General features: G+C 35.7%; 2 protein-coding genes across 2 annotated transcripts; one reads left to right on the top strand and one right to left on the bottom strand.

Annotated features, from left to right (window-relative positions):
• Positions 1–7,376: 7,376 nt before the first annotated feature.
• LOC103339388 (Leucine-rich repeat protein kinase family protein) lies at positions 7,377–11,363 on the top strand. The gene is given in 3 exon segments (XM_008242672.2): positions 7,377–10,499; positions 10,670–10,699; positions 10,702–11,363. Coding segments are annotated over 3 exon segments (2,664 nt in total). The 5' UTR covers positions 7,377–8,158; the 3' UTR covers positions 10,995–11,363.
• A 488-nt stretch (positions 11,364–11,851) lies between these two features.
• LOC103339387 (uncharacterized) lies at positions 11,852–13,574 on the bottom strand. Its single transcript, XM_008242671.3, has 3 exons — positions 13,416–13,574; positions 12,284–12,384; positions 11,852–12,197 (listed from the first exon to the last, which is right to left on the bottom strand). The coding sequence occupies exons 2-3, from the start codon at positions 12,375–12,377 to the stop codon at positions 12,052–12,054; spliced, it is 240 nt and encodes a 79-aa protein (XP_008240893.2). The 5' UTR covers positions 12,378–12,384; positions 13,416–13,574; the 3' UTR covers positions 11,852–12,051.
• Between the last annotated feature and the right edge of the window lie 821 nt (positions 13,575–14,395).

The following is a 14,395-nucleotide window of genomic DNA, read 5'->3' as shown; positions in this document are numbered from 1 at the left end:
ATTAAGGAATTCTTAAAGAAAGGGCCCTGCACCTACCTATTGTGGAGGAATGATGCAAGATCCTCGTACTAAATTTTTCATTTTTCATTTTTTTTTTTACCATTCTTTCTCATTCACCAATTACATCACCCAACATACATTGCACTTCAATCCTAAAATTTGCATCTGGGACCTCTTGACTTGGAATTGGCTGGTCGAATCTTGCATTCCCCCGTTGACCTAGTCCGAGCCTCGGTACATCCAACCAGTGGTGGATTAAGGAATTTTTCGTGTTGGGGGCGAAATGTGAAAGCGCAAAGCATTTAGTTTTAAGAGAAAAATAATAAATTTCTAGAACCCACGCCAAAATATTTGTGCCCAATATTGACATATGAAATGAAACTAACTTCAAACACTTTGTCCCTTTTAGATCTGTCACTTATTTTTGTCAACAGATTGCCCCCTTCCTATTTTCTCTCAAGACTTTTCTCAAAGACTTTGCCCCCTTCAAGCAGAACTTCAAAGAACATTATGGGAGACTTCAAGGGTAGCAATAAGGGTGAGTGGGGGGTATAGCCTTCACTCGTCCCTTGTTAGATCCACCACTGCATCCAGTTCACCAAAAATTAATCTTAATTTCGAAAAACTCACCGAAAATTTCTACAAGTTCTTTGTAACATGCATGTTCATTTTTATGACCTCAAATCTATAATTTCGCCCCAAAAATAAATTCATTTCCACGTTCCATATAAAACTAAAAAAAACTGTTACTAAACAAGTTTTAAACAATTTTCAGTTTTTCTTTTATTTTAAACAGAAAATAGTTATTATGTTTCCAGTAAAAGAAAACTAAACTGGTTATCAAAGGCGACTTTCATTAATTGGGTATTTACTTTACCTATCATATTTTTCCTCAAGAACTTAGTTTGAGAATAGTAGCCCAATAAAATGACAGATTAAATATAACAAATAATCCAAAAGAGGACCAGTTGACCCATAGCCCAAAACCTTTATAACCAAATTCCACGTCGCCCTATCCTCAGAATTGTTCAAGCCCTATGTTTTGGGTCATACTAATAGACGGTATGGGCTGTCCAAAAGTCAGGATGTGTACAAATGTCTTTGTTAACTGTTTTTAAATTTGAGTAGGAGAAGCAGACCTCGATTAAGCTAGTTGGCTATATCAATGAGCTCCTCTTTGCGCTCAAATTTGAATCTCCATTCTCATAGAGTGTGTGTATATATTTAATACAAGTGATAATTTAAACTACAAGGGAAGAGGAGTTTCACACACACATACGCTCTGTTAAGGCATCATGGGGATCAAAATTGAAACCACTAATCTACAAGTTAAGACTATTTTCTACCTAGACAGACCTGTTGGGGTGTGGATTAATTTTTTAAACTATCACTTGTATTATAAAAAATAAAATAAAAGAGATTTCTGGATGGGAATTAGGCTTTATGAATATGAGTGACGGAGTAGGACTGGAAAATACATATGAGAGAGAGAGAGAGAGAGAGAGAGAGGACATTTGTGCCCGAAAGAGGTGAGAGAGGTGAGACAACCATGTTACAAGGGTCATGATGCATGTCTAGTAAAGGGGGAGCCCAATCTCAATCAATAGAGATTGCACAGAGAAATACCATTTGCTTTTACAGTCCTTTTTTATTTCCTTTCTTTGTGGTCATACTCATATGGATGACAATCCCCTAAAGTGGTTTCCCCACACCATCACTCATGCACATGCCATTGGTAGAGTAGAAGGTGGGTGGGTGGAGTCATGTCCTTCGAAAGTGAAAAAAGGGTGATTCATTAGGGGGGAAGGGAAGGTGGCGATGGGATGGCCTCTATTCAATATCCATAGTACAACAAACAGGATTTTGTTGATGCAATGCAACCACAAATTTCCTTTTGACTGTTGTCTCTCTCTCTCTCTCACACAGAGAGGACCCATTCAAATCAAAGAAATTATGATAAATATTAATACAGGAAAGGCCCATTTTCCCCCTATAATGAAATGGCGCATAAACAAATGATGAGCACTATGAACTCACATAAACAATTTCTAAAATCCATTAAAGAGGTTTATAGTTTTGTTCACTAGTTTTAGAATTGCAAACTAGGTATAGTTTGGACATCATCCTTTTTTGTAATGGAATCTTTCTACACCATCTTTTACATGCTTGTTGATCAGTCATAAACTTAGAAATATTTATGTGAATCAATTAACTCTTGATTGAGTGGTATTTCACGTCCTGATGTTAAAAACAATGATAATAAATGGCACCCAAACAAAGTATGTTTACGTGCCCAAAAAAAATTGTTAACGTGACCATTGTTAATATAATGCAATTTGGCAGGTAATCCAAGCTTCATGCTTATAAAATTATTGCCAATAGGAGTAATAAGGCATTTCCATGACCATATAGGTGCCATCTTAGCCTAATGCACGTTTTTATTTTATTTTGTACTTCACACCCTAAAATCAACCACGCCATGGAATCCCATAATTTAAAAAACGTCACATTCTAATCAACCCCACAACTATAGTATTCTCTAAGGGATGCCAAAACCAGAGTATGCCTGTATTCTAAATCTTCGTATGTAATCCTTCATCCCTGCAGAATTCCCGGCTTGATTTAGGTTTGTTGTTGTTTTCTTCTTTATTTGCTAATCGAGTGGTTTGTTATTGTTTATGCATATAAATAACAACTCATTATGGTTCTATAATGACTAATATGAATGAAATAATAATTATCAATAATAACATATAATTGCTTTCATTTTACTTTAGACTTTTTCGGTCTTGTTGTTTTGATCTTTATTTAAAAAATTGTATTTTTTTTATCTCTTGATAGATAGATACAAAAATGCTTCTAAATTGTAATAAAATTATTATTGACCCGTATAACCTGATGATAAATTCTTTGAAAAAACCAAAAAGAAAGTTGTGATTTTGATTCTAAACTCCATAATCATGTACCAACCAGTTTTTATAGTTTAATGGTATTTCTCTTCTCAATATTATCAGATGTCTCAAACGCAATTTTTCTCTCCCGTTAATTAAAAAAAACAATTCACCTCATGACAACATATTTTTATGCACAATATATTTAATCTTGTCCACAAAAGAAAATGTTACAAGAAGAAAGATTTTCCTAGAGCAGGGTATGTGACTTTTCTGGCTTTTCCATGTATGCGTTAGCCTTTATATCATATAATATGTTTTTTTTATATAAGATCATACAATATGTTTAGTTCAGCCTAGTCCTATACAGACATGATATGTCCCTTCTTGTCTTGGAGAGAGGCCACACCCTTGACCCATTACTGGGGGGTCCCATACACCACATCAAATTATTCATGTTGGCCCCTCCTTTGTTTTTGTTTATAGAGGAGGTTTGAATTTGTACAAGAGGAGGATGGAATTTGATGGCCAGGAGGCTGAAAAGTTTACAAATTCAATAATTTGCAGTGTTTCAAATTCCAGAGCGACATATATATTAGGTTTGCTAATTTTGAAAGCATTCTAACAAGATACATGTAAGCCCTTATAACTATCAATATTTTTTTCTTTTATACAACAAATATTGAGGGGTGAAGATTCGAACATATGACCTCAGGTACATGGATAATTACTCTTAATCACTTGAGCTACAAGCTCCTTACATAACTATGAAGCGTTAGTATACAATCAAGAGCATCAGAACCTTTGCCTGAGGGAGGGAAATATGTATTTAGACAGGTGATTACGATATTAGTTAGAAAGTGTTTAACATTTGGTTTACATGAGGCTTTTATATTTGGACATTAAAAATCTGCTATTCAACCATCTATGAGGGTTTTCTTCCAAATTAAATTAATAAAATATGAGAGATGTTATCTGACACATAAAAAAATCATCATGCATGTTTTTTTTTAATTTATCTCTAATGTTTTCATGAGAATCAATGCATGATAATTTTGTTAGTGTCTCAATAACATAATCCTAAAATTTCAAAAATTTCAAGTAACAATATATATATTATTTGCACTCATTTGGTCATGTATCACAAACCACCTGTCGTTGATTAGATTCTGTGAGAGAGGAATGATAACACTAACACAGAAGCAAAGGAACAATTAAAAGACAAAGTGGGCTTTCCAAAGTGGGGTTTGAAAATTATGACAAATTAAGACATAAAATAATGGAGCACTTCTAGGTTAATTAACAACACTTTTGTGTGTGTAAGATTTAGAGCACCAACTGCAGCAAGCTGCAAGACCTAGGAGAATCTGCCACTGTGCCACTTTTGTGTTGTAGCCCTTACATGTACATGTTGTCCCGTCTTCTTTTCGACAGCTTTGTCACATTGACACGTTACTTAATTTATCATCCTCTATATGAAAAACCATCTGATTTTCCCACTCTCTCCCTTCAGGAGATTGTCTTTCCCAACAAATGCTCATTGCCCCAGTACCATGTCGTAAGGGTACTCTAAGCACTTAGATGTATTGGATATGTATACAAAAATCCAAAGTTATTGAGAATGAAACAAGTTTAAAATACAATTATGTTATCAGATTCTCAATTTGATATATTTATTCAATTACATAAGAAGGTATATGTTATATACAAAATGATCACCACACGTGCTCTTATGTTAAAGTAATATTGAGAATGAATAGGTGTTTCACTTAGTGAGCTACACATGAGAGGGCATATTATAAAATGAAAGTCTTGCATTATTAATTTTGACTCATTATGTTATCAGATTCTCAATTTGATATATTTATTCAATTACATAATTGAAATACATAAGGTATCATAGATGTTATGTACATTATCAATGAATGTATTGAATAAATAAAACTCAAAATTTACTAATAATTATACCACGAATAAATAAACTATGCATAAATCCATAGTTTGTTTAAACATTGTATTACAATTTAGATAAATGATGAAGAGCTTCAATGAGGTTCAAACAATGAGGAACAACCATCGTAGCTCTGTACGTTGAACATTGAGGTCTCTCTTGAGCTCCCTAATATTTAGTTGATTAACCAACTAGTAGGTGAGTAGTTCCACTATAATTAGACATGACATAGACATAGACATCATAAGATTCATTTGAGTTAGAGGTCTAGTTCCTATGCTCATAGATTCATATCAAGTGAGCATAGATTCTTCATATTAATAAATTATAGGGTTTTGAGGAATTAGCTATTTTTGGGTTTCAATTTGCTTTAATTGTCTTGGGTATCATATATATCGGCAAAATATCGAATATGACTCATTATCAACTGGCTTTGAATTGAATGCTAACATTTCAATGACTATAATCCTCCTATTATGTCCATTAGGACCATTTTATTAGTGTAGCGTCCCCTTGAATATCCCATGATTTCTGCTTGTTTATATAATCTTGCAGGTTTCTAGAGACAAACTAAACTACATGAAAAAGTTGAGTACTGACTACTGGTACTGTCAAAAATTCCCATAACACTGAAAATGTCCATGTTAGGCTGTGCGCACATCATGTGAAACATACATAACCCACATGGAAGGAATCCTAGGTTTACTTGTGGCTTATGCTTGCACGTATTTGTTTCCTTAAAATCAATAAGATATTTGGAGTGGTTGGTTGCTTTGATTTTGAATAGTTGTTGGCTCTTAGTTTCTATTTTATTTTCACGTTTTTGTTTTCATCTTTCAGCTAGTTCAGGTCACTGAGGAAATTTTATTCATGTATTTTTTTCTTTTATATAGTTATATTTTCAGATATATATAACTATAGATGTTATTATTGTCTTTCTCTTTTCCACAATTGAAAGCCGCTTTAAGCTGCAACCACTTGAAATATATAGCCAAAAGGGAAGTGCGCAAGAGTAACAAGAGTCAAGGCAATGAGTGATGCCAAGTAACTAAGTTCAAAAGTTTAATGGGCTCTTAAAAGCACAAGTGCCAAGCCAACCCCCAATTATGCATTGGTTAACAAAGAATATGCTCGGCGGACCTACATGTTTTATGTACTAAAATAACCATTTAAAATTCACAAGGTACTTGCTTCCTAAAATTAAAAATGATATAGCACAATAAGTCTTACAAAACAAAATGATTCATCTTTTCTTTTTCCCTTTCTCTATTGTTGTAAAATTTGCCAACATGACTACTATTTATTCATAATTTTTTGCACCTTAAATTAATAATGGCAGCTATACATAGGGATTATGCAAAATATTTAGGGTTGTACAGGATCCAAACTAATTCGTCAAAACTTATCAATCCAATTCAATATAATGTAATTTTATTAGTTTCGATAATATCAGCGGATTGGTTCCAATCCAAAAAATGAAAAATCGATTGGATCGATTTGATTAGCAGATCCAGAGTTTGAAATCCAATTCTGATCTAACCTTTTTGAAAAAAAAAAAAAAAAAGCAAATATTTTACCTTTCCTAATTTTTGAAACTAAACCACCTTTCACATTTTACTTATACTAATGCACCAACACAACGTTGTTGATATTTTTTCTCAAAACAATATATTAATATAGCATAAAAATTTTAGATTTCTAACTTTTTGTGTTGACTAAAGCGTTTCTTTTTTTAAAGGAATTGATGCAACTTCAACTCTAAAATTTATTTGTGTCTATAGCATGGTATTATCTAAAACTTATTTATGTCTAGTTTTCTACCTTTTGTGTCGAACTTCTGTAATGTTGTTTTCTAAAATTTATTTATGTCTATTTATTACATACTTAATGATATTTTCTATCGGATTGAATTCTATACAATTATCTTTGTGATTATAATATTTTCATACAAACCGATCATCCAATCCAATTCAATGTACATTGGATTGGATTGGATTAAATCCTGACATCCGAACACATTGGATTGGATTGTAAAATCTCAAATTCAATAAAATATTGGATTGAATTGGATTGATAAAAATTCATTGGTTTCGAACCAATGTACACCCTTAAAAATTTTGATTATGGAATTTCTTTTGGTTTCTTTTGGAGGGAAATTATAAAAAAACTCAACACCCAAAACACTTTATAAACACACCCAAAACTTTTACACACACTCAAAATATATAAGTTGAATTTGGGAGTTGAATTCTATGACCAATAGTGCTTGGATCTTCAACATATATAGGATTGGGTTTCATTTATAAATTTGTATTCTTTTATTGTCTTTGTACAAGAAATATTAGAAAAGTGGATTCGAATACAAAACATGACGTAGCTACTCTTAATTATTAGAGCTACAAGTACTTTTTATCTCGTTAATACTTTATATAGGTAGACGTATTAATATGGTAAAGGCAGTACGGGTTAGGTGGGCCCTATGCAGCAGCAGCCTTGATAGTTCATTCACTCATCACTGCCCATTCCTCGTGAAAGCCTACGTGACAAACAATTTCATCTCACTTCCCTACTCCACTACTGCTCAAATCTCTCTCTCCTCTCTCTCTCTCTCTCTCTCTCTCAGAGACAAAGAGAAACACCTGGTCCGTGAAACCCTGTACCAAAACATTGTACTCTGTACTCTTTGCTCATCACTTACTCTTCTTCCTTTCATTTCACAAAACCCTTGCCTCTGGAGTCATTTTCTTGTTTGGCCTTGCAATCATGGCTGTTTTATAACTAAGGGCATGGGCATTTTCCATGTATAATTACAACCCATGTTCCATAATGCAATCATGTTTGTAGCTCTTTTGTTTGCTTCCTCTTGTTTCGGTCTGTAGCTCTTCCTTTCATTTGGGTCTTGAGTTCCAATCCTGAAAAGAAAAGCCTTTGATTGGTGTGCTTTGTTTTCTCTTGTTCCCCTCAAGATTAAGGGATTGGTTTGCTCTGTATGCAGCGCCAATGCCTTTCTTTGAAGGAATCTGAAATGGGTATTTTTGGAAAAGGTGACGACTGATTTTGGGTCATGGGTTTTCATGGCATTTTCATGGTGAATTCCTTGAATGGTTTTTTGGGTTTGATTCTCTGATCAAGAAAAAGAAAACTGATCTTTGGTTCCAAGTTCAGAAGCCAAAAAGGAAATCATTGAAGAAAGTAAAGGCGGGTTTTGGAAGGTGAAGGGGTTTTATGCCTTGTCACTGTTTGGGAGTTTGGAGAAGAAAGTTGAGTTCTTTTCCACAGAGGAAGTGTTCCAACTTTAAAAGAAGACAACCCAACAATGGCAGTTTTGTGCTTGTTATGTCTTCTTCTAGTTGGGTGCTTGTCTGAGCCTCAGCTTGTGGGTGCTCAGCTTCATGATTTAACTGCATTGTCAGCCATTAACGAAGAACTTGGAGTACCCGGTTGGGGTGCCAACTTCTCAGATTATTGTTCTTGGCCTGGCATTAGCTGCGGTTTGAACCGTTCTATGGTGGAAAAGCTTGATCTTTCTCGTCATAACCTCCGAGGTAATGTGACTCTTATTTCTGAGCTTAGAGCTTTGAAGAGGCTTGACCTCTCTTATAATGATTTCCAAGGATCAATTCCTTCAGCTTTTGGAAACTTATCTCAGCTTGAATTTCTTGATTTGTCTTTGAATAAGTTTGGAGGTTCACTTCCACCAGAGCTGGGTAATCTCAGAAACCTTAGATCATTGAACCTGTCCAATAACTTGCTTGTGGGAGAAATACCAGATGAAATTCAGGCCCTAGAGAAGTTACAGGATTTTCAAATTTCTAGTAATAGGTTGAATGGCACTATCCCAAAGTGGGTGGGCAATTTGACCAATTTGAGGGTTTTTACTGCCTATGAGAATAAATTGGAGGGTGAAATTCCAGATAATCTAGGCTCAATTTCTGAGCTTGAATCGTTGAATCTGCATTCTAACCAGCTAGAAGGTCCAATTCCCAAAAGTATTTTTGCTTCTGGGAAGCTGGAGTTTTTGGTTCTGACCCAGAACAGACTAAGTGGAGACATTCCTGAAGAAATGGGAAACTGCAGTAGCTTATCTAGTATCCGAATCGGGAACAATGATCTTATAGGTAGCATTCCTCATTCAATTGGGAATATTAGTGGCCTCACCTACTTTGAAGCGGACAACAACAATCTTTCTGGTGAGATTGTTCCAGAATTCTCCAAGTGCTCTAATCTCACCCTCCTAAATTTAGCCTCAAATGGATTTACTGGGAAGATTCCTCCTGAGCTTGGGCAGCTTATGAATCTGCAGGAGTTAATTCTCTCTGGTAACAGTCTGTTTGGAGAGATTCCCAAATCAATTCTTGGGTGCAAGAATCTTAATAAGCTGGACCTAAGCAATAACAGAATCAATGGTAGCATACCAAATGATATCTGCAACATGTCGAGATTGCAGTACTTGCAGTTGGGTCAGAATTCCATAAGGGGAGAGATACCTCATGAGATTGGAAACTGTGTTAAACTGCTTGAGTTGCAAATGGGAAGAAACTATTTGACTGGCAGTATCCCTCCTGAAATTGGTCGAATAAAGAACTTACAGATAGCCTTAAATTTAAGCTTCAATCATCTCAGGGGACCTCTTCCCCCTGATTTAGGTAAACTTGACAAGCTGGTTTCTCTTGATGTCTCCAATAATCAGCTCTCTGATATCATTCCAACTGCATTTAAGGGGATGTTAAGCTTGATAGAGGTCAATTTCTCCAACAATCTGTTCACTGGCCCAGTACCCACATTTGTACCATTTCAGAAGAGTCCAAATTCCAGTTTTCTTGGAAATAAAGGGCTTTGTGGAGAGCCACTGAGCTCCTCATGTGGAAATTCTAACAGTGGTGGCCATGCAAATGACCATCACAGGGTTTCTTACAGGATCGTACTGGCCGTTATTGGTTCTGGTTTGGCAGTTTTTGTATCTGTAACCGTAGTGGTTCTGCTGTTTATGATCAGAGAGAGACAGGAGAAGGCAGAAAAATCTGCAGGGACTGAAGATGAGGAAGCCAATAATGTACCGGCAATAGTGGCAGGGAATGTCTTTGTTGAGAATCTCAAACAAGCAATAGATCTTGATTATGCTGTTAAAGCAACTCTGAAGGATTCAAACAAGCTCAGTACTGGGACTTTTAGCACAGTTTACAAGGCTGTTATGCCATCTGGGCTGATTCTATCAGTGAAGAGACTGAAATCCATGGACAGGACAATCATTCATCACCAGAACAAGATGATTAGAGAGCTTGAAAGGCTGAGCAAACTCTATCATGATAACCTAGTGCGTCCTATCGGATTTGTTATTTATGAAGATGTTGCTCTTTTGCTGCATCATTACTTGCCCTATGGGACATTGTGTCAGCTTCTTCATGAATCTACCAAGCTACCTGAATATGAACCCGACTGGCCAACAAGACTTTCTATTGCCATCGGAGTTGCAGAAGGATTGGCCTTTCTTCATCACGTGGCAATTATCCACCTTGATATTTCTTCTGGTAATGTTCTTCTGGATGCTAACTTCAAGCCATTGGTCGGAGAGATTGAGATATCAAAGCTCTTGGATCCATCCAGGGGCACAGCCAGTATAAGTGCAGTTGCAGGCTCCTTTGGATACATTCCTCCAGGTATATTAATAGTTTGATACAGTTCAATTTTCAATCCTTTCATTTGGCAGCTTTGTTAGTGTTCTATCTTATATGCAGCCATGAATTTTCAATTCCAACTTTCCCCTTCTTTCTTTCTCTCGCCCTTATTACTAATCATGTTTTCTGTTTTCTCTCTCTTCTATCATCAGAATATGCATATACAATGCAAGTTACAGCACCGGGAATGTCTACAGCTATGGTGTTGTTTTGCTTGAGATCCTTACAACCAAATTACCAGTAGATGAGGCCTTTGACGAGGGGGTGGATTTGGTGAAGTGGGTGCATAATGCTCCATCAAGAGGTGAAACCCCTGAGCAGATTCTCGATGCAAGGCTTAGCACAGTTTCCTTTGGTTGGCGGAAAGAAATGCTCGCAGCACTGAAGATTGCACTACTCTGCACTGACAGCATACCGGCCAAACGACCCAAAATGAAGAAGGTTGTGGAAATGCTTCAAGAAATAAAACAGAACTGATGGATACTCGGCCATTTGATCTTCTATGTCATGAACCCATCAGATCAAGGCTCTTTTGTTGATGTGAAGTTGAAACCCCAGGGGAAGTGGTCATGTTTAAATTTTACTCAGGCTGGGTTGGTTTCAGATCATCCATCTCCTTGCTATGTGTTCAAGTGAAATGGCGCTTGTGATTTGAGTTGATGCAGGAATTGGTGGTGGATGAATATGCAAGGAGAGTCCTCCCATAGCAAAGGATTATTCTTGAGTTTCTTTACATATTAGGTCCCAATTATAATGTTGTAGTTCCTGGTTTTGAAATTTTTTATGTGAAGGTGCATATCAACAATCATTTACAGTTTCTCTTTAATCCAGTTCAATCCTTAAATACCTTAATTATGCAAAGAAAAATTTGTCAAGATCTGAGTTCAAATCACTCGGATCATCATTTGAGTTGTGGTTGGTGGGAAATCTTCATCCACATGGGAATTGTTTTTCCACATAATTTGTTGAGGCCATTCAGTCTATGTTCTCAGGTATTTCATCTGTTTATTGTGAAGGGGATTAAGTGAAATGGCTGATTGTATTATATTTACTCATGAGTTGTTACTTAGTTATTTTATTTATTTATTTATTTTAAAAGAGTTTTTGTTACTTGTTTCGCCCTGCGATTACAATACCGAATTTTCTGGTCTTCAAATTTTGTGGAATCTAAAAATCTGTAAACACTTCAACCTCACTCATTTCTATCCACTGAAATATTCCATATCAACTAGGGACTAAAATCTAGGAGAGCTTGTGGTGACTTTAATATTATTGGTGAAACAAATGAGAAGATAAATAAATGGTAATTCAAAAATGGGTTTTTGGACCTGAGATTTAAGATGGTTCACTGAAATTTATTCATATCGCAGAAAGGTTGACAACGCTATCCAAACAACCCAATACCAAAGAACAAAGGAGGAAAGTATATCAAAGCCATTATGTTATGAAATGATGGCTAACCCTTTAGGAATCAAGTCCAGCCTAACATTGTTTGGAACTGGTTACATAAACAGAGTGATGATCATGAAAATCTTCAATCAACACGAGACTTGACAATGAAATTCTGACGACTGATGGGGTTCATGACCACTGGTGGACCGGCAGTACGAGGCCATGCCTGGAACTTCTTGTCAGTTTCTTCCCACCATTCTTTGCTTGCAACAGTTGTTGGAGTAGTTCCTAAGTTAATAAAAATTCACAATAACATCAGACTATTGCACCAAGTATTATGCAACAAGCTTCAAAAAACAGAAACACCAACTTGCCTCCAAATATTTTCTTGTCAGCCATAAGATAGTCGCATGTCCATGCCACAGCAAATGATCCGAATACAGCAGGAACGATGTATTTTGCAGACATTTTCAAACTGCCACTCAGAAACACAACAGAGTTGCATCAGGGAAAAAAGCAATGACAATAAAAAAAGGAAGGCATTCAAACAAACTAAAACCCTATCGACTACTTTAAAATAGACTAATTAGTTCCCTAGGTAAATGAGAAACATAACCCAGTTCACTATTTGGTGCTGGGACTAGACAGGGCAAGACCAATTTAAATGGACTAAATGTTCTGTCTTATGTTTGATAAACTTAACAATGGTCGGATTAGACTCGTTAAATTGGACAACTCTTCCACAAATTAGTGACAAAAGTCCCCTTCAGCAAGGAAAAATGCTTCCCTCACCCGGTTTCACTATTTCCCTCTTCCTATCTCTCTCCTCATGTCACCTATAGAGAGACGGGAATAGGGGATGGTGAAACCGGGGCATGGAAGTTTCTCTCCTCAGCAAGGGTTTGACTCTAATGATGAACTTAACAATGGTGGGATTGGACTCATTAAATTGGACAACTGTTCCATATATCAGAGAATTGCGAGGAAAAATACTTCCCTACCTTAGTTTCACTATCCCCTCTTCCTATCTCTGCCCTCAGGTGGCATGAGTAGAGAGACAGGAAGAAGACGATAGTGAAACCGAGGCAGGGATGTTCCTCCCCTTCGCAAGGGTAGGAGACTCTATGGGATATGACTGGACACAATCCCGATCCTGTCCAGTCTCAGCCACCAAACAAATGTCCCAAATTAAGGCTCCAATTCAGGTCCACAAAACAAAAGCAAACAATTAGCAATGGGTTTGCCGGTTCCTCAGTTAAGAACTGCTTCCATGGAAGAACAACGCACAGAACCTAACACATCCAATAAAACCATTCATTTCCCAAGTGATTCACGAAGATCTGCTCCCCAATATCATTTTCATATAAAAGAATTCATTTTTATAACAAAAAATTAACTAATCAAAATAATCCGAACAGGATTTGGATTTGGTTATAACGAATGAACTAATACATCAACGAACGAAGTGAAGATTTATAAAAATAAACAAATAAAATTAAAATAAACCTGGTGGTGTAGCAGATGGAGCAGCAAAAATTTCAGTGCGGACGAAGAGGTGCCTTAGAAATTTCTTTCTTCTTCCTTCGTCTTCCTTCTGGATCTGGTTCCTTGAGTTTGCTGGTGCAGCCGTTTCTTTTCAAATAGAAAAACCTAGATTTCCTTTCTGTCCGGAAGAAGAAACGCTCAGGTGTGATGTGGCCAATTTTTAAAAACTACATTTTGACCCCATATTCGTTATAATCTTCTAAACGACTACATAATTTTCTAAAAATTACACAATAACCAGGTTATTTTCTTTTTCTTTTTTGGGTTTGAAATCTGCTGTGACTGAATCACTCACAATTTTGCACATAACCAGGTTATTTTCTTAATTTAATAGTTCTCATAATGTTCACAGCATAAACCACCCTTATTATTGAATTACAATTCTGAATTCTCTAATGTTGTAATTGACTTATATATTATTTGATTTATATATAATAAGTTTGAGTATGTATTACTGGTTGAGGGTGGAAGTTGGATTGGAAATTCCGTTTTTGGCCGATTCTGATTCGAAAAATTCTAATTTTGACAAGTTCAAATCAATTTTGACATCCAAAGTTCCAAAGTCCGAAAAAAAAAATCTGGAAAAAATTGAAATGGAATTAGAATGTATCTCAAGATTCTAAAAATTCCGGAATATTTTGCGGTTTCAAATTAGACTACACACAATGATTTATTTCATGTTGAACTAAATATGAGTTAATAACCAAATAAACATAGATGTGTTATTCCATAAAAGATAACAATATCTAAATACTACTATATAATAGTTTTTCTAGCTTTTTCGGTTGTTGGACATGTTTAAAATTTTGAACTACTTTATGAAATTTTCTTTAAAAAATTCCAAAATGTATAAGTTTCGAAATTTTCCAAAAATTCAAAAAATTCCGAGTTTCTAGCTTGCTCATGTAGTTTTTTGGTTTTTTGTTTTGGAGAGAAGCTTA

The sequence above is a fragment of the Prunus mume genome, linkage group LG8 (genome assembly GCF_029339155.1).
Source record: "Prunus mume cultivar Tortuosa linkage group LG8, ASM2933915v1, whole genome shotgun sequence".
Lineage (NCBI taxonomy): Eukaryota > Viridiplantae > Streptophyta > Magnoliopsida > Rosales > Rosaceae > Prunus > Prunus mume.
Note: the sequence above shows the minus strand (reverse complement) of the source record. Positions and strands in the feature narration are given on the sequence as shown.

What these genes read in the sequence shown, in the direction of transcription:
- LOC103339387 (XM_008242671.3), bottom strand. Translation starts at nt 12,377, where the DNA reads ATGTCTGCAAAATACATCGTTCCTGCTGTATTCGGATCATTTGCTGTG. An exon ending in TGACAAGAAAATATTTGGAG is followed by an intron (nt 12,198 to 12,283) that starts GCAAGTTGGTGT and finishes TTATTAACTTAG; the next exon opens with GAACTACTCCAACAACTGTT.